The sequence below is a fragment of the Amblyomma maculatum genome, chromosome 6 (genome assembly GCF_055883805.1).
Source record: "Amblyomma maculatum isolate TAMU_Amacu chromosome 6, ASM5588380v1, whole genome shotgun sequence".
NCBI classification, from domain to species: Eukaryota; Metazoa; Arthropoda; class Arachnida; order Ixodida; family Ixodidae; genus Amblyomma; species Amblyomma maculatum.
Window position 1 is genome coordinate 121,038,406 of NC_139349.1, and position 25,998 is coordinate 121,064,403.

Genomic DNA, 25,998 nt, shown 5'->3' on the forward strand with positions numbered 1-25,998 from the left:
CCCTAAGGATGAGCTTAAGTGTCCGAATAATGTAGCACCTTACACTGATAGGGCGTGATAGGGAATAATGTAGCAGGCAGAAGAAGCTTCCGCCGTTGTTATCGCAATTCAAGTAGGGTTAGCCAGAGCTAAACTACAACTAATTTTTTTTCTGCAGCCTCAAACCAGCATTGCATGCATCGTGCATACCAGCTATACTCTCGATAGCAGACACTGCTAGCTCCATTACTCCATGAAATTGGGCAGCTTGTGCTCCTGCTCCACAGTTTCGTCGACCGGTGGAGATGGAGCTCCGCCCCATGGAGCTCTGGCCATTAAGCGCAAGCTTCCTGCTATCATGTCACCATATCTCATGGCTTGCGTGTAGCTGCGAGTGAGAGAAGGTGACGCAGAAGGTTATGCATGAGCACGAAGAAGAAAAAAAAAAAATTGCGTGCTTGTCTAGTGTTCTAAAAGCACCCGATGTCAACAGACAACAGTAACGAAGTTGTAAAACATCCGCAGTTTTTCGTTACGTCCAGGTTTTCATTATACAGTAGAACCCCGCTGATACGTTTTTCACGGGACCGTAAAAAAAAAATAATAAGAGCCGGGAAGGAGGACAAATTGAAAAATGACAGTAGTGGGCAAGTGAACGCATGTTTATTACCATGCTAACACTAAGTCATGCAGCGTTGTCTGTCACATTTTCTCGCGTCCCGTGAGCACAACTCGTTTTTCCAATACTTGCAGTGCCGTGTGGCTCTCACGGTTGTCGCAAACATACCTTCTGAGAAGGTCTAATGCCGCTACAGCCGAAGTGAAGGTGGGCTCGGGCAGTGGCTCAACCTCCTCCTCTTCGTCGCCACTGTTGTGCGCGTCGACACACTCGGCCACGATCTGGTCAATGGTCATCATCTCGGAGGTGACAACGGCGTCGTCTACAGAAACATAATCACTGTACTCGATCCCGTAGGCGCCAACTGCTTCCATGGCCGTGTCGAGTTTGCAGTCCTCAGTGCTTACAGGTTCTGCTGCGCAGTCTGCATCGCCGAAACACTTCGCAAAACAGTTTTCGACTGCTGCGACAGTGACAGCGCTCCATGCCGTAGCCAAATAGCCCATGGCATCAAGAAATGTAATGCTAGTCAGTCGCTGCCCGCGATCCACTGAGGCCAGGGATCGCTTCGCTATGCACTTTCTGTAAAAATGCTTGACATTTCTTATGATGCCAGCATCCAAGGGTTGAAGGTGGCTTGTTGTGTTGGCCGGAAGGTACACCACCTTGACGTTCCGCAGCGACGTAGTGTCCTTAGGGTGCGCGGAGCAGTTGTCTAAAAAAAGAATAGCCTTTCTTCCCTGACTGCCCATTTTTGAGTCCATGTAGGACAAGAACTCCTCAAAAATTGCGCACATCATCCAGGCTTTGCTGTTGTTCTTGTAGTGGCAGGGCAGGTACCGGATGTTTTTCAGGCACCGTAGGCTTCGAAATTTTCCAATGACCCACGTCTTCATCATCTTGGAGCCATCCGAGTTGCAACACAACAACACGGTGAGGCGTTCTTTGCTGCTTTTCCCGCCGTGGCAAGCCTCGCTTTTAAAGCTCAGCGTCTTTGATGGCTGTACCTTTTAAAGAGGCCCGCTTCATCAGCCCGCTTCATGCCCGCCATGGACTCTTTCCAGTTGTCTACAGTAGCAGTGTCCACGCTTGCAGCCTCCCCGTTCACGGTTCGATAGCAAATTTCGTGCCTTCTCTTAAAGCGGTTTATCCAACCGTTTGGCGCACTGAAATCGTTGATCCCAAGCTTGTCTGCTATCTTCAATGCTTTTTCGCTCAAAATGGTGCCATCAAAATTCGCACCTGCAGCTCTGGATTTCTCGAACTATGTGTAAACAGCTTCATCAAGCTGCACGTGCCCCGCACTGCGGGCTTGCTTGCTTTTGATATCAAATGACCGGGCGCTTCCTTCGATCTCGTTTCTTTTCGAAACAATGGAGTTCAAGGTGGATGGCGAGAGTCCAAGATCTTTTGTGATGCACAGCCGCTTCAGCGTCGGGTTTGCATGGACGGTGCGAAGAATGTTCAGCTTTTCCTCCCAGGAGAGCGCTTCGCGCTTCCTTGATTCCATCACTTTAACAAGTTCCCGCGCTGCGGCAGAACGAGGCAGCCGCTAACACACAGCGATTTACGTTGCAGCGTGAAAGGGGTGGCACGGCGTCAGGTGGGCGATTGAGCACGATGGACGCGTGTGCACACAACCACGGTACGAATTCACTTCTTGCATATCCCACAGCAGGAAAATACACGTGAAATGATTCCTAGCCGGAGGCGCGAAACGATGCAGTGATATGCGGAAGGAGTTCGATGCATGAAGTCAGCCACGCAAGCACCCACACAAAGGAAGCAGCATGGAAGAACGAAAAATGGCATGATGATAGGTAAAAAAGATGCAAAAAAAAGACGCGACTGCTGCTGTTGATGATGACGCCGCCTGCCCGAGCGCCTTCTGTAGACACGTCAGCAATGACAGGCCAAGCCAGGTCAAGTCAGGCCAAGTCAATTGCCCTTAAAAGTAAACATGGTCGTCGCTGCTTGCTACTCAGGCCTGCCAGTTCGCGACGTATGATGCGGGAACGTGCCCGAAGTTACGACATAACAGCGGGGTTTCTAATGCATAGAACACTATGTGAGTCATGCCGGGACTCGATCATAAGAACGTAGCAGTCGGGAAAACGCAGCACTTGGGAACGCAACAGCGGGGTTCTACTGTATCAAGTTTTCACGTCACCACTCGGCAGGACAATGCAGAACTAAAACCAAATTAAGACTCAATTGTAAAGGAAACCACCTTGACAGTGTTTACAGTAAATTGGAGTAGTTCGAGGTTATGGAAGCAGTGAAATGTTTCGCTATCACGGCAGCAGCCTCCGCCGCAGCTCTCGTAACGTGTCTACAAGGGACTGGGGGAGAGCACACACATTTGCGATGTTGCCAAGCAAGTGCCTTGTGTCGCCAGCGTGCCCCATTGTTCCCACTTTCGACGCGTGGGAGTCCACGAGCAATCGCGTGGCAGTGATGGACACGCACTGCTCTCCCAGTCTTTTTTTTTTTTTCTATTATAGTTTGTTGCTTTTAAACATGGACTGTTGTAGCGCCACGTTTCAAAAGTGTAAGCAGCGGAGACTGCTATATTTTGCCGCTAGATGCGCCTTCGTCAATGGGACACTTACGGCACGCTGTACCAATTGCAATCCAAATCCAAATCCAAATCCACTTTATTTCCAACCTACAAGTTGGGGGCCCCCAGGGAAAAAGCTGTTGCAGACAGCTTGACTGGGCCCTGGGGGCCTACAGGCAGCATCTCGCAGAGGATTTCACAACACAGTCAAAAATGAATATGTACATGAGATCAAAATCAAAAGATTTATACACACATCAGATATCAGAAATGAATATGAACATCGCAGTATTTATTCATTGCCTCATCATAAAATTTGTTAATTCGTGTCTAAATGTGTTAAGCGGGGCAGTAAAGTCAATGTGGGCTTTAAGTTTATTATAAAGTGATGGTATGCGGTAGTCAAGAGTGGCCCGGCCATAATTTGTTCGTGTATGTGGCACTGGCGTTAGTTCCCTGCGTAAGCTGTAAGCATGCAAGGGACGGTGCGTATCATTGGGAAGGTTACGTTTATGCATATAAAGAGACAGTTTGTAATCATATAATTTAGTTGCTTTAAGCATACTATGTTTAGTAAACAAGGGATCAGTAGATAGCTGGCTAGGGTTTCCATAAAAGTTTTCAAAAATTCGTAGCACCTTTTTTTGTAGCCGCTCGAGTTTATTATAATTATGGAAGGTTGTAACTCCCCAAACTAAAATGCAATATGAAAGACGAGAGTAGAAATTAGCAAAATATATTGCTTTTTTGAGCCTCACTGGAAGTAATTCTCTCAGCTTATAGAGACAGCCAACTGTTTTGCTTAATTCTATCGCCAACTTGCTAACATGTGTGTTCCATGACATGGTTTCTTCAAACCAGACGCCTAAAAATTTTTCTGAAGTTGCACGCTGCAACGCTGTACCTTGAAAGTTTAGGACTAGCTCAGTGTCACAGGCTTTGTTATAAGGCTTGAAAATAATATATTTAGTCTTTTTAACATTCAAGGTTAATCTGCTTTTATGCAACCACTCTTCAAGTTTGATCAAATAACTATTTATGACAGTGTTCAATTGGGTTACGGTTTTTGCGGAGAAAAAAATATTTGTATCATCAGCGTACATGACCAGTTTCGGTGAAAGAGGCAAATTGCACATATCATTAATATACAAAATGAACAACAAAGGTCCCAGGATCGATCCCTGAGGTACACCATGTCTTACTGTTGTAATCGAAGAAGTCAGATCATTAACTTTTACACACTGTTTTCTGTCTGAGAGGTAACTTGTGATAAGATCAAGAGCAACACCACGTATGCCATAATCTTGCAACTTTGAGAGTAATATATTATGGTTTACACAGTCAAATGCTTTTCTGAAGTCAATGAATAAACCTACAGTGAATTTTTTGCTATCCATATTTTTAAGTATTTCATCTTTGATTTGTAATAAGGCCATTTCAACTGATTTTCCTTTCTGGAAGCCGTACTGCGATTCACTGATAGCATGGTATTTAGTAAGAAAATTTGTAAGTTGAGCATTAATAACATTCTCAAAAACCTTAGAAAATATGGGCAAAACGGATATTGGGCGATAGTTTGATATATCACTAGCACTTCCACCTTTGTGGACCGGGGTTATACGCGCTTGTTTAAGGTCAGAAGGAAATATACCAGTTTCAATCATTTGATTGATTATAAATGCGAGTGGTTTGGCTATAATAGGTGCTACATGTTTAATAGGGACACTGCTCAGGCCATCTAGTCCAGCTGCGACATTCTTTCGAATTCTGGCCATGAAGCTGATGACTTCTTGGGAAGTAACTGGGGAGAGCATAACTGAATTCTCAAGCCTTGGGCGAAGTCTCGAAAACGAATTAGTACAGTCTCTGTTTGGGGAAACGTATTCGCCAACGTTAGCAAAAAACTCATTCATTGTGTCCAACGCCTCTATATCAGTCTTCCCATCAGCAAAAGCTGCAATATTAAGGGGACACTTAGCTTTAAGGTTATTGGTCAAATTACTGACTTCCTGCCATAGCTTTCTTGGGTTGTTGTATATCTCAGCAAACAGACACTGATAGTAGTACGCTTTTGCAGTCCTTAAATCAGCATTTAATTTATTACGGAATGTCTTGTATTGTTTTAGTAGGATAGTGTCACGTGATCGGAGGAAAGAATGGTACATTTTGTTTTTTACTTTTATTTTCTTATGCAGGGTGGTCGTAATCCAAGGCTTGCGTATTTTTTTTCTTCGGTTAGACTTGTGCACCAAGGGAAAATGTTTCTCATAGCAGGCCTTGAATATACCCAGGAAAAGACTGTATGCTTGACTAGGATCGCATTTGGCGTAGACACCTTCCCACTGAATATTTTCTATTTCAGTGTAAAATTCATCGAGCGAAGCAGAGCTAATGTCCCGGTAAGTAGAGCTAAAAGTGACTTTCTGCTTGACGATCACTGTCGGCAAACATGTAAAAATCGGGAGGTGGTCACTGATATCAAGGGAAAGCACACCTGATAAGCACTGGTCACAAGGTACATTGGTGATGCAGATGTCTAGAAGTGTGGCACTGGTATTGGTAACACGGGTAGGCAAAGAAATTATATTTGAACAAGCGAAAGTGCGAAGTATCGTTTCTAGGCGTTCAGAAGATGAATCTTCGCCAAGCATATTGATATTCACATCGCCCATAACTAAGAAGGCTCCTTGCATTGAATGGAGGCTTGACAGCAAAGTTTCTATGAATTCAAAAAATTGGGACTTATATCCTAATGGTGGCCTATAGACAGCTGCTATAAGAATATTTTTTAACCGTACCACAAAGCACTCAACATTTGGTGTAATACATGTCAATTCGCTGACAACTTCACAGGCAATTGTGGCTTTGATGAACATAGCAATTCCACCACCTCGGTTTGCGGGCCGCACGATGCCGTGATAAATATAATCTGGTATTGTCGGTGGACTATCAGTAACAGAAAGCCAGGATTCTGTGAATAATATCGCATCAAATTTATCCCGTAGGTCATCAAAGAACATGCGCAGATCGTCCATTTTATTTTTAATGCTTCGAGCATTTAGGTGAAATGCCCTGAAGTAGTGGGACGGCACTTTCAGTGCTTTGTTGAAATTGCCAGGTTCATAGTATTTACACTCTGGTGCGGTAGCCATATCGCTGTTTGCGCGAAAGGGAGTTTAAAAAGCATTTTAAGTCCTATTGCATTTTGCTCAAATCTTCCTGGCAGGTGATTCTTACCATATCTGATGAATCTGTCTTCCTTGCGCAAATTTTTCCGCCCTGTGTCCAAACAAATTTCCATCCTGACTTTCGTTTCTGTGCTACTGCGGCTCCCAAAAGCTGTTTGAGTTGCCTAGTCAGGTGCTCATTGACAAAAACAGAAGCATCTGTTTCGAAACCAATGTCTGTAGTGGAAAAACGTGCCTTCCTGGCTTTAGCCAATACAGCATTTCGCTTGTCACGTCGCACAAAGCGTACAACAATGTTCTTTTCATTAGTTTTGTTGGTTGGTACTCTGTGGCAAATGTCAACATCTTCCTGGGTTACCTGCTCCCCTACCTTTTCACAAATCTTCTGCACAATGTCGAAAACATCTCCGCTATCAGGCACACCCTTAATTTCGAGGTTATTGGCCCGTGAGTACTGTTCCAATTCTGTGATTCGCATGTGCAGTTTCTGATTTTCTGCAGCGAGTTCTTGGTTGCAGTTGCGCGTTGCGGCAAGTTCCTCACGTAGTGCCTTTATTTCTGCGGAGAGTGTGTTGACACTGTCACAAGATTCACTGCAATATTCTACACTCTGTTTGAAGGAACGAAGTTCAGCGCGAATCTCCCGTTTGAAATCATCAAGCGTCTTACTAAGCTCCTTCACGTTGGACATCACAAACAACAAATTGAAAACACTAGTACTGTTCTTTGGCAGCAGTGCGCGCAACAACAGTAAGATAATAAAAAATGAGGAAGAATGGTCCTCAAGGTCAACTGTCTTGACGTGCTCGTTACATGGAGTTTTCAAATACACTCACTTCAGTGGCATGGTGTTTGGGAATTGAAAAACTTTATAATATCGAGGAAATCACTACACGGAGGTTTGTTGCATAGAGATTTAACTATTTCATTTCACAATATACCAGCTGTCTCAACTAAACACGACTTCCGAGAGAGGTTTGCTTGAAATATTGTTTCAATTGATCTAATTAGCTTGATTTTTGTATGGCTGTGCTAAAATCCTCTCAAGTTGTGAAGAAGTATTTCTACATTTATGATAGAGTTCATTGTATTCCTAGATGTAAAAGAATGCATTTTTGGGCGAGTCAGTCATGTCTACTGTGCACACAAAAACAAGGATGTGAAGGTACACACAACAAGCACTTGTTGTGTGTACCGTCACATCCTTGTTTTGTGTGCTCAGTATACTTTGAAGATATGTTCCCAGATGTCTTCAATTTTGCTGATCACCAAGAATAATATCAGTGGAGTGCACATTATTCTACACAGTAACACTGGCTTACTATATTTGTATCGATTTATTTTGGCACTGTGTTTGTACTGTTACTGACGCTGAGACGAAAATATACTCAAACTCCAAATGGATGCTGGAGCATGCAAGACGTCTCTTTTTCTTTTTTCTTTTTTGAAACCACATGTACAGCAGATGGTTTACACCGCTTCCTTAGAGACAGCCACCAACACATCCACTTTTTCTTTTAAGGCGAATGCCTTTAATTGCTTATGACTCACCAGCGTGTCCGTTTATGTGTGCATCCGCAAGAAGTGTCCCACTTCATCGCGAGAGTCCACGAGACCGTGACGTCATCATCTGGGGACGTTATGACCAGTCATGACGTCACATCCAGGTATGTCACGTCTGGTCATGATGTCACCAGGCGATTCACACATATGGGAAGGTGACACCGCAGGGCATACGATCCAGGCGTCCGTGCGGCGCCTTTCATTTGGTGCTTTCTCGAAACACCGCACCGCACAGCATATAGAAGCAAACTCGGTGCTGCAGGCATCAGCGGCATTTCATATTGGTTTACAGGAAAGAGAAGGCCCAGTATCTGTCACTATTCTTTACTGACACCTTAACCGAGCCGCAAGGGAAAGGAGGAAGGTGGGAGTGAGAAAAGGTGTGCCGCAGTGGAGGTCTTCGGACCATCGCGCTATAAAGGCTTTCGCCTCATCGCACTTTAGTGTTCCAAAGTGTGCCCCTTAATTGTTTTTTCATGCAGGAGAAAAAAAATAAAAGCAGGAGGCATTTAAGACCCTTTAAATTTGGGTTGCGCACTCGGCTGGAGATCAGTGGGGTAGGCATCCGATTCCGGTAGCGACAACAGATCTTTTTGCTTAAAGGGACAGAACACTGGCCAAAATATGTCAAGAGGTCATGGCAAAAATGAAAACATCTTGCCTCATATAGTGCACATCGAGCACTACAGTATCAAAGAAAAGAGGCTTTAAAATTTTAGTTTGCCATTGAAAAGTGCAAAAAACAACTGAGACACCATCTTACAAAGAAACCTTACTACTATCACTGTCGTACCCCACGTGACTACGTCTGCAAAATATTGTTATGGACAAAGGAGGAAGAAGAGGGTAGTGGCACGCGACAGGAGCGCGCGCGCTAGGCCCGCACACAATTCATTAAACGTCATCTCACGACCATCGAGCATCTCTCTCTGGCCTCTGTTCTCCTGTTGTCAACGCTTGCCGCCACGCATCATTTGGTTGGAGGTGCGGCATACATCATCCCCATCCTCGCCTTGAAGCATCGACGCCATCTGTAAGCCGGGACCATCGACCGAGGGCCCAGGGACATCGCCAAGCAGCTTCGCCCCAGCCCTTCAAGCCCAGACCTGACCAACTACCACCGCCCAGCCCCAGCCCGGACCCGAAGACAAGGAGAACAGACACACCAACCAGAACCGAGACGAAGGACCCGAAAGACCCGAATGACCCGAAAGAACCGATAGACACGAATACGCAACCCCCGCCCAAGCCGCCCGACGTAACCTCGAGCCATCGGTCCCATGGATTCTGGTGACGGATGGTCGACAGCTCCAGGGGAGGCGGATCACCCACGCATCAGGCATCGTACCAGCAAGCCGTTCTATTCTTACTTCTTCCTATTCTTTAAGCATCCAGACACGCCCATCATCATGCCATGGAATCATCATCGGTAAACTCGTCTACGTTCGGGACGATCGCTCGGTGGCCCCGGGTCATGTTACGGACGAAGGAGGAAGAAGAGGGCAGTGGCGCGGGCAGGAGCGCACGCGCTAGGCCCGCACACAGATTCATTAAACGTCATCTCACGACCATCGAGCATCATCTTCTCTCTGTCCTCTGTTCTCCTGTTGTCATCGCTTGCCGCCGCATAACGATATCATTGATATTCTTAAGTGTACACTTTTTTTTTTCTTCAAGGAGTGCTTGTCATATTTTATTTTGCGCTTTCTACAGTGCATCCTTAAATAAAAACCACCTTTCTTTCGCATCACGAGTGACTTGCTTTCAGCTTTTGTCATCAGATGGTGCCACAGTGTTTTGAATACCGGGGATGAAGCAGTAATTGCGGCCACTAAATATTTCATCTACGAGGCTTATGCTATTGGGCCGTAACAGCCTTCAGGCCTTTAGTGTGGAAACTGAAAAGCATGCTACTCTACACTGAAATTGTAATTACTTTCTGACGAGTGAAATTTATATTTGTTTTTGTTGAGTCTTTTTCGTCGACCACCAGTTGTCATCGCGGTCGCTGCTCATGATTTCCAGAATTTGGCTACGTAATAACAGGTGCATGCACTGATAGAAGAATTGTCCCTAAAAACTTTCTACAGCATTTCTTCCGAAACTGCTATGGAATCGCAACACTGGAGATAGCAATCTCTCCATTGCGCTGAAAAATATTCGATGCCGAAATTTCAGTGTTCTGTTCCTTTAAATGCCAGTGTGAAGGACATTTTCTGATCACACTTTCTGTACACTACGCACATGAGCCAAGAAAGGCTTTTGCCTTAAAAGGTGCTGACGTAGAGTCACGTGAGGGCTGTGGTGGTCGTTTTCCAGTGTCCCGCACCTCTTTCTGTTTGAACATCTCATTGCATCAACCATTGCGAGGTTTTTCCTGCTGTCATACCAAGGAAGAGACTGACTGTGAGAATGGGGAAATTGACGAAGAAAAAGATTGACCAGTTTTTCAGACCTCTGGTAAATAGAGTGATGTTTTTGTTGTGAATTAGATCCTTCAAACTGCCTTGTTTTCCGGACGCTTTTTCGGCCGCATGAGGGTGCAAAAAATTGGTTGCCAACTGTACTCGTTTAGTGGGCTGTACTTTGGGTTCTTACTATGGAGGATTTAACCCTTTATATCCTAGAGTCCGAATATGTTGCCACATATATGACCGCATGACTGATCTCGCACATGAATCATGAGCGGTGAAATAATCGCAGTGATGTTTCTTTCCCCCCTGCAGTGACATTCAATGATAGTTTAACTTCATGGCTTACTTCGGATCAGTAATCTGCTCATGCTTGCTGGCCACAGCTGTGGGTGCTGCGAGACAAAGGCTCAACGAGGGCAGCATATTGGAATGGAGGCTAGGGCTATGTCGAATCTCTGGGACAGGCCACTGGTGTCCGGGGCTATCAAAAGCCATGTTTCAAAAGAAAAAAAAAATTAAATTCACATTCACTGTTTGGTTTGGTTTGTAGGGTTTAACGTCCCAAAGCGACTCAGGCTATGAGAGACACCGTAGTGGAGGACTCCGGAAATTTCGATCACCTGGGGTTCTTTAACGTGCACTGACATCGCACAGCACACGGGTGCCACTCCCAATTGCCATTCCTCCTTTCATCCGAGTAGAGCCAGCATGCTTGGAACAATAAATTGTTAATACAGTGGTCGAGAAATTGTGAGTCTTACTTCTGTGGAAGCTTTAATTGGAATATTTGCGGCACAGCTACAAACAGCAAAGCCTAGTTCAGGGAACTTGTCTGTGACACTTTGTGAAGCACATGTGGTGGATGGACACTACGCTGGATTTGAAAATCAAGGCTCTGCAGATGTAAATCGTAGGGGTACTCTTAATCTGTGTTTAAGCATACCAATCATATCATTGTTGCTCAAGTGCATGTGTCACGCTGAGCACTGTGTATTCATGATGTACCGATTCCTGAGCTCACTAATGAAAAACAGGACAGAACAAAAAAAATTTTAAATATGTTGAAATTAATGGTCTTCCATGCTATAGGCTTGCTAGTAAACAATGTCAAGCAAGGTCTTTTGATTAATGCATAAATCTCCATAGCTTAGTAACACACACACACAATTCTCTCTTATGCCCGTGCTGATACAAGTCCTTTCCGGTCCCATCACAATGGCTCGGAGGTTACGGCACTCGAATGTTGAACCCAAGGGCAGAGGATCGAATCCTCAACACGATGACCATTTTTTGATGGAGGCAAAAGGCAAGTCACCCGTATACAGTAAAAGCTCGTTAATCCGGATCTCAAGGGACCGGAAAAAATGTCCGAGTTAACCGAATTCCGGATTATCGAATGCACCATGAAAATAAGAAAAATGTACGGCGCATAAACATACCTTTATTGCATGAAAAACTGCGTTATTTTTGTTTGCCTAGTCGCCGGAATTTGCGCAAGAACGATTTTCTTCAACCCCATCAGGTGGTGGTGCGCACGCTCACTGTCGCGACACTCTACACAAAATTCTTCTAGTACAGCGAGGGCCTCCGCGGCCTCCTGCACGGTGCGACGTCGCGACGGCGGGTCGCGATCGTCTTCATCGGAATGATTTTCGTCCCCGTCGAGCACTTCCGATAATATGTCATCGTCAGTCAGTAGGCCAGCCACGGCAGCATCATCGTCTATTGCTACGTAGTCGGCAAGCTGGACACCACTAGGCAGGAGAAATTCAAAGCGCCTGTCATCCACCTCTTCGTTGTCCATATTTTCTGTGGGCTCCGGGGTATCCTCTGCAGTCACCTCTGGAGGAACGTCACAATCATCAGGGCGGACAAACCCGCTGTGCCTGAAGGAGTTGGCTATGACCTCGGCCGGCGTGTTGTTCCAAACTTGCACTAAAATGTGAATGGCACTGAGGAGGTTTAGGTCATATTCTCGCCCTGCCTCCTTGCACAGCAGCATCCGCTCTAGCACATGCTTCCTGTATCTGCATTTTACGTTCTGAATTATGCCCTGATCCAGCGGTTGCAGTGCAGCCGTCGTGTTCGGTGGAAGGAATACGAGCTCGATGCACTCCAGCCCTGTCACTCGGGTGTGCGCGCTGCAGTTGTCCACTACAAGTAAAACCTTGCGCTTGTTAGCGGAGAAGCGGCGGTCGAGCTGCCGCAGCCAAGCTTGAAAAATATCCGAGGTCATCCAGGCTTTTCTATTGGCTCGATACTCCACCGGCAAACGGGGAATGTTCTTAAAACACCTTGGGTTTTTTGCCTTCCCGATGACAAGTAGTGGCAGGCGCTCCGTGCCTGACATATTTGAAGCGAGAAGCACAGTGATCCTTTCCTTGCTCCTCTTCCCTCCAACGCACGGGTCACCCTTAAAGGTGATCGTTTTGTCCGGCAAGGCTTTGAAAAACAATGCCGTTTCGTCGGCATTGAAGACGTCGGCAGGTTCATAACGAGCCAGGTACTGGAGAAGCTCGGTTGACTTCCAGTCAGCAATGCGGCGTTCATCCACCGCTGCCTTCTCCCCACACACGTTTCTAAAGACTAGTCCATGCCTTTCTTTGAAGCGGGCGAACCATCCTTCAGACGCACTGAAAGATTCTATGTTCATTTTCTGTGCGTACCTGTCAGCTTGCTGACAGATCAGCGGGCCACTCAAAGGAAGCTGTCCGTCACGCATATCTGTAATCCACCGTAGCAGTGCTTCTTCCAGTTTCGGGTGCGCAGCCGTCCTTAGCCTTTTTCTCTTCCCGGTGAATTTGCCGCTGTCAAAAGCTTCGAAAATTTTTTCTTTGTTTTTCACGTAGTCGCTTAGCGTGCTTCTCTTGACGCCATACTTTTTCATTACCTCTTGACGAGAAATGCCTTCGTTCAGCTCCTTCAATATCTTTACTTTTCTTTCTAAATCATTTGCTGGCTGCTGTGGTCGTTTCGCTGGGGTGGCGGTCGCCATCACTATGAAGAACGACGGCGATGGCACAACGCACAAGCACAGTCGACGAACGCAACGTGCACTCACAACACAAAGAATGAAACAGCGTAGGGGCACTGTATCGTAGGCGTAGCACACGTGGCGTTGAGCAGCAGAACAAACCGTCCCGTCGTCCTTGCAGCTTTCAGTAGATGCTGGATGGTCCGGCGGCCCAAAACCCCAAACCCATGCATCGGGTGGTGGCTGGCGCCACCTAGCCACTGCTCGTTCATTCACTATCATCATCGTCATTCTCGAACCCTCATGCAGCTTTTGTTCGGTTTCGGTTTCTCCAACTCTCCTGCAGTCTCCTGCCACGCCGTCGGTTACGGCAAGGAGTGTGTGCCTCCGAACCGCCGAGCATCGCGCGGCTCACTGGAAGTTGCGATAGCCCTCGGGAGTTGTCCGAGTTAACCGGTGCGCGGCTAAATGCCTCCGAGCTAACGAGCATTTCACACCATTGAACTATACACAGTTTTGCCGGGACCGCGCCGCGAGTCCGAGTTAACCGAATTTCCGAGTTAACGAGATCCGGATAAACGAGGTTTTACTGTACTGCGCGATACCAGGGCATGTTAAAGACCCTTAGGTGGTTGTAATTATTAGAAAACTTCACTGGTGGTGTCTCGCGTAGGCTTAGTCGCTTTGGAATATTAAACCCCATTACGCAAACCCAAAGTCCTTTCATGTTGATTTTTATTGTATGCGGGCGACAGCTACTCACAATTGTACTCTTTTGCATTGTGGATTCTTTTTTTTTTTCCATTTGCATGCAGTAATTTGCAAAACCTAATAATTAGCAAATCATTTTGGCTTGATGTAAACAAAAGGTCGTCAAAGGATTTAGTCTCAAGTATTGTGTTAAGAACAGTACGTTTGACAAGGTGTAAACAATGTCATCACCTGACACTCACTTCTTTGCAACATGCCTCCAAGAATGTGGCGTTGAGACGCATTTTGTTTCGCTTTCCTGACAGGCATCCACGCACGGCACGGTGGACCCACCCGATGCACGGTCGGTGTCCCTGCTCCGCCTCTTCATGCGGAGCAAAGCAGGCAGCGGCGGCTCTCTCTCAAGCAGCCACTCTGACAACTCTGACTCGGTGACCACTCCGCGGGACGGCACTACCGCTTACCAGCTGCAGTCGTCCAGCGAAGAGTCCAGCGGCTCGATGGACTCCAAGAGTGACAGCAGTGGCGAAGAGCTGCCAAAGCCTATGGAGCCACTGGTGCGGAAAGTGCTGCGGGCGAGCACCAACACGGTCAGTCGAGAGGCCAACAACAACAATGTCGAAACCATGGCTGCCAACGACAATGAACGGCTGAGGATGGCCACCTCCGAGAGTGAGGAGGAGACATCACAGTGCTTTGAGGACAGCCTGGTGGAAGCGGCCCAGCCGCGCATGAAGCCCGCCAACGCGAGGAGCCCTATCCACGAGGAAGAGGAGCCTTTTGAGTCCAGCGGGGACGAAACGATGAAGGACAGCCGCGACCTGCTAAGCAGCGGCGGAGGCACGTCATCCGACAACGCTGGTGTTGTTGAGCGGCGGAACAACGATGTGAATTCGTCGCTACGCTGTGCCAAAGGCAGTAGTGCCCTGCTGGGTCCACTGGGGAAAGAGAGGATAAAAAACATCTTCTCAACGGGCAACAAGAACAGCAATGCTGCCGCGGCTGCGGAAGCCGGCGACCGGCAGTCGAGTCGCAGCACGCAGACAAAGCGCTTCAACTGTAGCGAGGGGTCAGGGTCTGGCTCCACGCGCAAGGTTTCGGACAGCAGCGGCAGTGGCGAGGAGGGACGTAATGCGCGCTCCTCGAGTCTCTTATCGAGTGGTTACGTGAGCCGGCAGAACTCGGTGGATCAGATTCATCGCCAGACGTTTCTCCTGAGTGCGGGCGGGAACCGGAGAAAGCAACCACCGACGGCAATTGCTCGGATGCGCCACTCCAGCACACAGGTGCCAGTGCACATCCGAGACCGTGGAATTCAGACCAGTGTTGAGGGTGCCGTGGCTGAAAACTCCAACTGGCTGTACACTGTGGATGACAGCTCAGCTGCCGTATTGTCGGGACAGCGGAGTTTCAACCTGACTCTGCGCCCACAGGAAGGAGCGGGTAGCGCGAAAGATGATGCCGAGCCGAAGCGGTCCATCTACGTCTGCTACCCAAACTACTCTCTACCGGACCTCAGTTTTCTGAAGGAGTTGGCAGCCGCAGAGGATAAGCCCGACCTGGTGCTCCGCCCTACTCAGCACAAAATGCCACAGCCCGAAACAGCCGAGGGCGGCAGTGCAGGGACGTCGATCGTGCCGGATGGATCACCCGCCCTGCACAGGCGTACCCACAGCAGCGAACCCCACTGGCGGCGACCCAAGTCATGCAATGACTTTGAAGACCTCTCCCGGCGGAACCTCAGCCACATCCAGGACTGGGACTCCCTAAGTGTGCTTCTACCTGCTGAAGTGAAGGCCATGGTGTCCCACTTCCGACATGCGGCAACTCCTCGTCCCACTGGGGCCGTACCGGAGCAGCGAGGAATCCTGCGCAAGGTGACAGACGAAGCAAACAGCCGGCCGAGGAGTCAGTGCGACGCCCTGGGCACGGATGCTGTTGACAGGGGCTCTGTTGAGTTCCCCAACCGTCGCCACTCCCTGCAGGACTACCGGCGGCTCCTCAAGGGCCTCCCCGACATGGAAGGGCTGCTGCCACCATGTCCAAACCTGGCCTGCAGCATGACTGGCGGTGGAGGGCGTGACTCCTTGCCTCTGTCCCGGACCAACTCTGAAGGGTCGTGGCGACGCTCCGGAGGGCGCGGCCCGAGGCGCGCCGTGCCTCTAGGGGCCACCTGCTCCACGTGTCGTGCCAAAAAAGCCGTGAGCTTCAGTGAAGACCTGAACATTCACACAAACGACACGAGGCCAACTCGCGGCACCTTCTGCAAGTGCACCTGTGGTTCGAGTCCCACTACGCATTACGGTGAGTGGCAGCCGTTTCTTGCATATGAGAGGTATGTTGCGCAGGGCCCTTCGTCTGGTCCCTCCCAAAGGTCGTTACAGTAAAACCTCACTGCACAATACTAGCTTGTGTGGCAGGTCGGAGAGAACGGTGGTGTTCCGGGTTGCTTTTAAAATCCTTATACTTCAAACTGCTGGCATAGCCCCGGCCAGTGCTCATATGCCTGTGGCATCAAACGTAGTGGATCTCGCACCAGTTAGTTCAGATGGCCTCCTGAAGGAAGCACCAAATGTTCAGCTACATAGTGTGGTCAAGCCTGAATTGTCAGATCGCATTAGACAGTGGTGACAGCAGTTAGCAGCCACAGATCAGCTGGCCAGACAATCCTAACTGCTCACCACTTTGAGCGCTGATCGCCGTGTCGCTGGTTGGTACTTTCCTTTGTTCTTTGTTTTCTCACCACTTCTGGTGTCATTCCATATCCACTGCTTCCGTCCACATGACCCTCCTTCCAATGCATCGAAACTGCACACGGGTCGTATTTTGCTCATTTTTTATGCGGGACATAGCATCCTGGTTTAACGCAGTAGCGGCGAAGGGGGCAGTAGAAATTACTTAAGTCTTCGTAAATGAAAATCTCGTCTAAAGTCTTGTTGGGAACCAGCTCCGACGTATCCCAGACAATCCTTGTCAGCTTCTCAGTGTGTCATTGTGGCTTCAAGCAGCGAAAACCAGCGAGAAAAAGTGCATGCACACAAGGTTTCGCCCATCCCAATCGTCCTCGACCAGGCTTTTTCCAAGCGCACGGTAGAATCCCTGCCACGGTTTCCTGTGCCCAGTTTCTAATAATAATAATAGATTGATTCATAGGAAAGAAAAGGTGCAGTATCTGTCACACTTAGTGTCCACAGAACCATGCTGTAAGGGAAGGGAGGAAGGTGGGAGTGAAAGTGGAAAGAGAGAAAGGGGAGCCGTAGTGGAGGGCTACGGAGTAATTTCAGCCACCTTGGGATCTCTGTGACATCGCACAGCACATGTGGGATCTTTAATGTGCTCTGACATTGCACAGCACACGGATGATGCCTTTCCGTTTCGCCGCAGAACTGAGATAACGAAAGCATGTGCTTCTTACAGCAAATGTCGCAGAATACGCGTACACATAAGAACAGTGAATAAATATGCAGAACGGGATATGTGCCCAGTGTAGTGGAAAGAAGAAAAAAAATAAAGAACCCCTCACTGGCCTTTGATCCTTTTCATTTCGGCATTTGCAAACATGTGCATGCGTGCATGTTCACGGGAGTTTAACCCAACGTCAGGCGCAGCAGCGATGGTCATATCCTGTTCTGCCACTGTTTTGCGGCGCAAGTATCTAGCTGCCTGCTTGTCTCATGGGCCTCGGTTCTTGCTCGGGACAGCTGCTAAATAATGCAGCCTGCGGACAGGAAAATATACTTAACTGCAGGGGTTGTCATCATGCTTTTGTGTGCATTTGCAGTGCATCTTACAGCAGAGAAAAGGGTAGTGATATACACGAAACCAAATCAAAGAGTTGCTCAGTCAGTGCTTGCTTGCTCTCTCTCTCTCCCCCCTCCTTCCCTCGTGACGCGGCTCTAGTCGGTCACGAATGAGGGCAGTGAAGGTGATCGGGACTGTGTTTTGCCATTGCGGAGAGTGTCACAGACGGCAGTTGCTCTTGTCAGGAAATGTGTGCACGTGCGCAGTTATTCTCGCTGGTTTCTCTGCTTCGCCCTGTGATATGAGGTGCTGACAAGTTGGCCAGTCGGTGACCATACAATGCTGTTAATGAACTGGTCGACTTTAGCACCATACTCTTATGCATATTATTCACTTTTCCTCGCAAAAAAAGAAAAAAAAAAAATCTGCGACGTTGTTGTTAGTTTCCAACACTGTTCTTTTGCTTACATCTATCAACCCTACATCGGCCTGTTAGCATTCACTGCAAAAAAAGGTGCTATTCATGATCATGATATTCAGTGTGTATGTATGAGGCTAGGGGTGCTCGGAATGCAGAGCATCAAGTGCTAGTGAGCTATTGCTTGGCAGTACTAAACGAGTGAGGCTCCCAGTCTGATGTATTTGCACAAAGATGCGGTAGCAGCGATGCCTTGCTCTGGTAAGTGGTGGGAGCTGCTCTGGGTTTGATTTCCGTGAGCCCAATAAAGACATACGTCTCTCTCTGAAACCTAAGACTGCTTCAAACATAAATGCAGGTTCACTGGAGAGGCCGTCACGGAAAATGACTCTGTTGTTTGGAGGAAGCCAGGATGACCAACATGCTCCACACGAGTTTGCCGTGTCGCCAAAGGGCCTCTCCCCTTCGTGGGGCATGTCTCCCCTGTCGAGGAGCCAGCGAGAGCTCATCGAGCAGAAGAGGGGTGAGTGGCGGAGACGTTGGGAGGACCCTGCATTGCGCTCGCGGAAATTTTCATACTAGTAGTGTAATGAAAAAAAGTTCTTGCTCTTTTTTATGTGACATTAGTAAAATGAAGGAAATCTTTGAGGATCTACAAGAAATTTGGCTGTGACTAACGCGCACAGATGCTGCACCTTCACAGCATCCATAGTGCGAGAAGTGGTTCAGAGAAATGGAGCTCTTTTGTGAGTGCAGAAGAGGTCTTCTTTCATTATGAGGCACAGAATTCCTTGGATACAATAAGTTTCACATATTTGGGATTTCTATCCATGGTACACTTTGCGTTGCTAGTGAGCACTTTGTCAATGCATTGGTAGGGCCAGAAGAGGTAGTCCATTTCTCTTCGCCTCTGCTCCAACTGGGACTGCTACAAGAGTGCATAGTGCACATAGATTTGTCACTGTCAACAGTCCTAGTTCCAATTTTGCTAGTTGTCATTTTTGTTTTTCTAACACATGAGGCCATTATTTTTGTATTAGTGCTCACTTTTGCAGTTACGATGTCAAAAATAGTGATAACTTTTCGGCTGCTTTGTAGATGCTCCTCTCCTGTTGTCCAGCTCAGTTGTGGCATTTTGGCGTGCAGGTCTTCTGGACAACACAATGCGGTCTACCAAACAAGTTCTCGACTGCTACAGCACTGAAAAGGAGTCCCAGGTGATTTCCGGATTTTGGCTGCACTGTGTCTTGTGTCTTTTGCCAATGTGTAAGGGCAGTGTGTAAAAAGGAATGCCCATTAAGTGGTGCTTGGGGTGTTCTGCTGTTCGAATTTCTCGTTGTTGCGCTTTTACTTTGGACGTAAGAAAAACACTAGAGTCGTTCGTAATACAACCATACTGTGGACAGTTTTAGCATGCTTTTGTTGCCTCCCGGGTGCAAGCGCAACAAACAATTTGAACAGCAGAGCACGTGGTTGCCGCTCTGAGTGCATTTCTCTTTATCGCCCCTCTACATGAGTGCTTGTCCAGAAGTGTGTTTAGGTAGCGCTAATTTCAAGGTGCATGATGTTTGGATAAGAGTCCAAAGTGCAGTTACTAAGGCATATGACAAAGCTACCTATGCTTGTCTGGTTTGCGATAGGTTTTTGCTTTCTCTTTAATCCTGTTAAGCATCAGCGGCATTAGTAAACATTGGTATGCCAAAACTTTTCCCATCCTGCTCCACGAAGTGGGGTCTTCCAGAGTGACTAGGTACCTGGCATTGTGCTGCTGAGCATTTGTGGGCCTGTCCTTTCTCTATCTTGATTAAATTTATCATGTCATCGTCAACTGGACTGTATTGTGAAAGCGTGTGCCATATTGCTGCAATTAACACAGCCCTGTGCTGGCTTCATGCACTTGACCCCTGTAAAATTCTAAACCTGATCCACCCACCTGACTTTCTACCGTCCTCTGCTACGCTTTCCTTCCCTAGGAATCCAGTTTGTTACCCTAAGCGACCATCGGTTACCCTCTCTTCGCACTACATGTCCTGCCCACGCCCATTTCTTCTTTTTGATTTCCACTAGAATGTCAGTAACTTGACTTATTTCTCTGACCCAATCTGCACGCTTCCTATCTCTTAATGTTACCCCTACCATTTTTCATTCCATAGCCCTCTGAGTTGTCCTCAACTTAAGTAGAACCCTCTTGGTTAGCCTCCACGTTTCAGCCCCATAGGTAAGTACAGGTAAAATTTAACTTTTGTATACTTTCCTCTTGAGCGATACCAGTAAGCTGCTAGTCATAATCTGGGAGTGCTTGCCAAATGCGCTCCATTCCAATCTCATTCTCCTTGTTATTTCCCTTTCATGGCCCGGATCTGTGGTTGCGTACTACTGTCCTAAGTGAATCGTGTAGGCCATGGTAAATCCAGTGTCCTCCACTATGGCGTGTCCTGCTGTGGCACATGTGTATGTTGCATAATATTCTGTAGCACGGGGTCACGAATGAGTGCTGCTGGAAGAGAGTGCATGCCGTTTGGGACCCTCTTTGAGGTTGCGTCTGTGTCTTTGCCTCTGTGGTTGCAGCCCTCGGTGGGTGGTGGGCCCGAGCCGTGCCTGTCGGAAGGCAGTGCCTGTGGCCGCTTGGCCATTGAGTTCCTGGTGCCGGCCCTGCGGGAGCTGCTCTCGGATGGGCTGCTGCCGCACGTGCGGGGCGTGTTTGGCCGCCTGCCCAACTCCCTCTGGCACCTGGCGCACTCCCTCAGCCAAGCCAGTGAGGACACTTTCACTGCAACCTTGTCACAGCTGCAGTGACTGGCATGCCATAGCGCAGAGCAATGCAATGCAGTTCTGTTGTAAAAATGAGTATTCGAATTGCAAACGTGTTCGTATCGGTATGTTCTTAGTGATGTCTAAATGTTCGTGTTATGTTTAATCGACGTTCATTTCACTCGAACTTGCCAGCATGAACCGTGTAAGCTTTCGCATTGCTAGGATTTCAAGGACACGGCAGCGAATTTTGCAGGAAAGCATGTATGTCTGCCCACAGGACTATCAAACTGCCGATTTTTTGAAAACTAATGTAATGGGGTTTGTGCTCGGAAAAGGCAGCCGAAGGGATGGCCGGCAAACGGACAGTCCCAGCTTCGCAGTCGGTGCGTCGATCTCGTGCCATGCGCTGGCGATGCAGCTGCCGCCAGTGCCCATGTTGGCCTCTACAATAATAGTAGTAATAAAATAATATAAGCTTCAGAGTTTTAACGCAATAGCGCTAAAGGCCCCGTCCAGTGGTGTTGGTGACGCGAGTGAAAAATCCCGAACATGGCATTGGTGACAGGTTACAGTTTGGTAGGAGCTGCCAACTTGAGCCTCTTCTTTCGTGTGGAAGGGCGATATATCAGAATCAGCCTGCCAGGGTCTTTGCACTCGCGTTGCCCCTAGGGCTAACAAACACAAGCAAGGCTTTATATGTGGGCTAATAGCGTACACTATGGCGCCATACTCTTGAAGGCAGACCTTAAGTGTACCACATAATTTTGCTGAGCTGGGCAGCTAAGGCCTTCATTTTTTTTTTTTAGAATCCTAATCGCATTGTTAGCATTTTTACTGATTCCATAAGAGGTTTACTAATTGATAGAAATAGCAGCACCGAAATGCTAGACTTATCCAGGGAACACCTGAGCGGTCATGGAATCGATTTCAGTATTGATGATGCGCATACTACACTTTAATACACCTTATCTTGCAGGGAAAAGGTGATGTCATTACAGGTGGCGAAATCCCGTCTGCATAGGAATAGCAGACAGGCCACCTTGCTCCCTGTTACGTGAATAATATTTACTGCACTCATTTTCTGGCATAAAAAGTTAGCTCGTTTGTGATATAAATGCGAAAAAAAAAGTAAAGCTGCGTCCATTTTACACTCAACGGTTTACCAAGCTCTTACAGCTTCTTGAAGCAGAAGTGTAGATCTGCGTTTCTTTCCGAGGCAAGTCACACTTTCGTCTGCCAGCTTTTTTCTACTGCCGGAATGGCGTGATACTTCTTTTTAATCGGTTGTGCCTTGCGGTGTGTTGATGGCAACTGTCGATGCTTGTTTGCAGAAGAGGGACGAAAAGAGGTTCAGGAGCTGGTCGAGTACATTGAGCAGGCGGACACGGCTTTCCATGGTGATGGCGAGAAGTTTGGCGCCTGCCTGCTTGGCTTGCTGAAGTGAGTGCACCCGCTGGCAGTAAAGTGAACAGTTTATGTTTCATCACATCAGGTTTCTTTTTTTTTCATACATTCGAACCCGGTTATATCGAACCCGGATATATCGAATTTTGGTTATATCGAACTCACGGAATATCCCCTTGAAAATCCCATGCAAAAGTACAGAAAAGCCGCATCATATATCGAACTTAATTTCACCGGTCGTTCTATATATCGAACTCCGCACCACGCACTGGAAAGTGTGCCTTACCCAAAGACGATCGCATCATCCTTGGCCGTTTGCCGCGTGCCGTTTTCAAGCCACGTGCGGAAGTAATGAGAGGGGACAGTTCGGCGACGGCTGGTAATCTCTTTCTGGGCTGGTCTGGGCAGCGCCGCGCCCATTCCCCAAAGGCGCGCGCATCTGCAGTTATCGTTTTCGGCGCGCCAACACATGCAAGCCATGTGCTTGCAAGCGCTTGCTTGCACATGGCTTGCAAGCGTTTGCAAGCCATGTGCGTAGGTGTGCCCATCCTTTTGCCAAGCTATCTCTCTCCTTCAGCACGCGCTACGCATTCGCCAAGCCAGCTCAGCCCGTTTTAAGACAGGCGTCCACGCTTTCTCCAGCGTGTGTTGCGAACCCTCTGCGCGCGGCGGCTGAAGTGGCTATGGTGCCTGCGGACATTAAAAAGCGGCAGCTCTCTGTTTGTTTTGTTTTTCTTTTTGCGAGTCATCCTTTCTTATCGTGCTGTTCGGACGTTAAGAGACAGCAGGTCTTTTTTTTTTTTTTTTTTTTTTTGCGGGAGTCATTTATTTTTGCATGTATGAATGAATGAAAGCACGCGGTCAGCTGCTGCGATCATCACGCCCGCCCCAAGCGCAGCGGGATAAATCGAACCAGGCTTGTATGTGCAATCAAGCCATCACGGGCACTCTGCCAAGTTCGCTCCCCGCCACTGCAGGAGGAGCTATCAAAAGATAAACGCGCCCCAACGTTATCGCTGCGCAGCATCTTGGCACGCTGCCAAGAAATGAGCTGTGGATGAGACGACCGAAATGGAGTGGACCCGTGCCATCGACATGCAAGCGAAAACGCTCGCGATTTCTGCCGCGGCAATACAGAAACCTTGTTTAGAGCTGCCGCGGTGGCTCGAGCAGCGAGAGGGATGCAGTTCCAACAAGTTTGAAATTTTTCGCTCTGTCGCTGCCGCTCGTCGCTGAGATCGCTCAATCGCTTGCATGTGAGCAAGCTGGCCTTGACGCTTTTTTTTCTTTTTTCAAATTCTCCGTGCAAAAGTGCAGGGTGGGTTCATTATGCGAGTGGGTTGATTACGCCACAAATACGGTATCGTTTTTTGGCATCGTAAGTGCCGTCACAAGCAGATTTTTGTATATCGAATTATCGATATATCGAACTATTTCGCGATCCCCTTCGTATTCGATATATCCGGGTTCGACTGTATTTCACGTCATCTCATGTGTAGAACTGCCATCTTCAAACTTTTTAAATGTTCTGCCTGCAAAGAAGCAAGTCTGTGTGGTTCAGATAGCAGGTATTCAAACCTGCTTTAACAAAGCCGGTGGAGGTGGCTGCAATTCGGTGGTTCGTGGGGTTTTATGTCCCGAAGCAACTCTGGCTATGAGAGGTTCCCTAATTCGCACTTAGTTTAGCTGAACTGCTTGACGAGCTCTCTTGCCGCAACGCATGTTACCCTGTAGCACTGTGTGAACGAACTGACCAAGTGTTGGGTAAGGTAAGGTAAGCGCAGCACATGAAAAATCTGGTTCCTCATTGGTGATCTCTTTTCTGCCCCTTATTTCTGACTTAAATACTCCTACGGTGCGTCTGCTGCAAGCAGTATCTGTGATTAGGCGAGGGATGTCTTTGAAAAGTCTTTTCTTTACATTAAAAAAAAAAGCTTTATGCAAAGTTTTGTTTATGCTTATTTATGTGCGTGCATGTGCTTGCGTGCTTAACTGCTCCTCTGTTAGCAGTATTAACCCCTTAACCACCAACCCCGAGCTGTACTCGTCATGGCAGATAGTACTGAAATCGGCAATGACGAGTTACACTCGTCCGGTCCGATATTGCGGTGCTGCCATCTCGAAAGATGATTTACGGTCGTCAATTGCATTGGTTGCGATTTTGAACACTAGAGGGAGTTAGTCGACCATAAAAAAAATGCATTTTGCGCTTTTGGCACCTAATTGAAGGCTCAAAAAAGTCTCTTTGGCCAAAACAGGAGCAGGTCAGAGATCCGACAGCACTCTCACAAGGCTCAAACCTCGTCACTTTCCCTGAAAAATCCCACCAACACCAAAAAAGCAAGAGCCAACACGGAGATGTTCTGTATGCACATGTGCCGTTTGAAGGATGAAGAAGCCACGCAAAGAAACAAGAACGTGGTGCAAGGACTGCCAAGTCGTGCTTTGTGCAGCACCGTGTTTCAAAATTAGCTTGAATATTAATGAGGAAATTTTGTTCCCTTTTAGGACGAGGCAATTTCTATGCACTTTCTTGTGTGTCACAGCGTATAACATGAAATAAATACGCCGTATTTCAGTGCGTTCTACCCATTACTATGGCATGCACTGCGGGAAAGCCACCCTCGTGAAAGTTTTTCTTTTTTTTTTTTTTAACTTGTGTTAATTTTAACCACAAACCATCGAAGTAATATATTTTCAGAACCATAGTTACATGCAGAAAGTTATGGTCACTTAAAAAAAATTTGGCGATTTTGACAGGTGAAATCACACATCCTTTGTCACACGTCTTTGTGCCATGTGTTGACCTCCACTCTCAAGGAATCAGGCTGGTGATTGGCCTGTGCTTGTATCCATCTCTCTATCACTTCAAATGTCTCGCAGTTGTCTGTGGAAAAAGCTAGGCTTGCGCAAGTAGGGCTTTTTCCAAACCGAATCAAATACATATAGGTTCCATCAGTTGCCGAGTTGATTAATGTATTCTCTCTGACGAACTGAATGTAGATCAGATAATGATGGCATAAATCAAATATGAATGGAATGTTTGGACTGACATTCGCTACTTTTGGATGTACAATCATGCAAAACTAGCAATAAAATTAAGGCATTGAAACTTGTGGAGTTGAAGTTAGAGCTGTTTAAACGTGCTACGCTTTTCTTCACTACAGGAACACAATGCAAGAGTCCAGTATGTGAACATTATATGTGCAGAAATCCTATGTTTGACTGAACAAAATAAACTGGGACTAAGACATGAGACGGGCAGTAACATGCATGAGCCATGGACGAGCATCAAGGCAAGGTTGCTGAACTTGCTTAAAGGGCCACTGTCCAGGGAAGGCCCTTTTAAGCAAAGGAGCCCAGTGTTTCGATCAGGTTCCGAAGATAGTCTGTGCAAAACGCTACAGTGACACGCGCGCCGTAAAGCATCGAAAATACAATTCAAAGCTCTCTCATGCTCTCCTTTGGGAAGCCAGCTTCCCCGTTTCCTGCGCTGGCCCGACGGGCCACAGTAATGATGTACGTACCGCGAACGACGTCCATTGGTCCGTCTCGCTGACTGACGGGAGAAGGATGGGTGTCTACCGCTCGCTGCGCGCTTTTCCCTCGCCACGGCCAGACTGAATCCAGCGGCGCGCGCTCCCTCGGCCGCTTTTTTTTTTTTTTCGCGCTC

General features: G+C 47.6%; 1 protein-coding gene across 4 annotated transcripts in view; it reads left to right on the plus strand.

Annotated features, from left to right (window-relative positions):
* The window catches only part of LOC146186671 (uncharacterized), a 123,339-nt gene that overhangs the window by 78,507 nt on the left and 18,834 nt on the right, over positions 1-25,998 (plus strand). For all 4 annotated transcript variants that reach the window (XM_084607368.1, XM_084607369.1, XM_084607367.1 and 1 more), the window contains exons 6-10: positions 14,314-16,312; positions 18,526-18,690; positions 19,314-19,384; positions 20,736-20,922; positions 22,253-22,361. In XM_084607368.1, the coding sequence (XP_084463494.1) occupies positions 14,314-16,312; positions 18,526-18,690; positions 19,314-19,384; positions 20,736-20,922; positions 22,253-22,361 (2,531 nt within the window). The remainder of the gene's footprint in view (positions 1-14,313; positions 16,313-18,525; positions 18,691-19,313; positions 19,385-20,735; positions 20,923-22,252; positions 22,362-25,998) is intronic.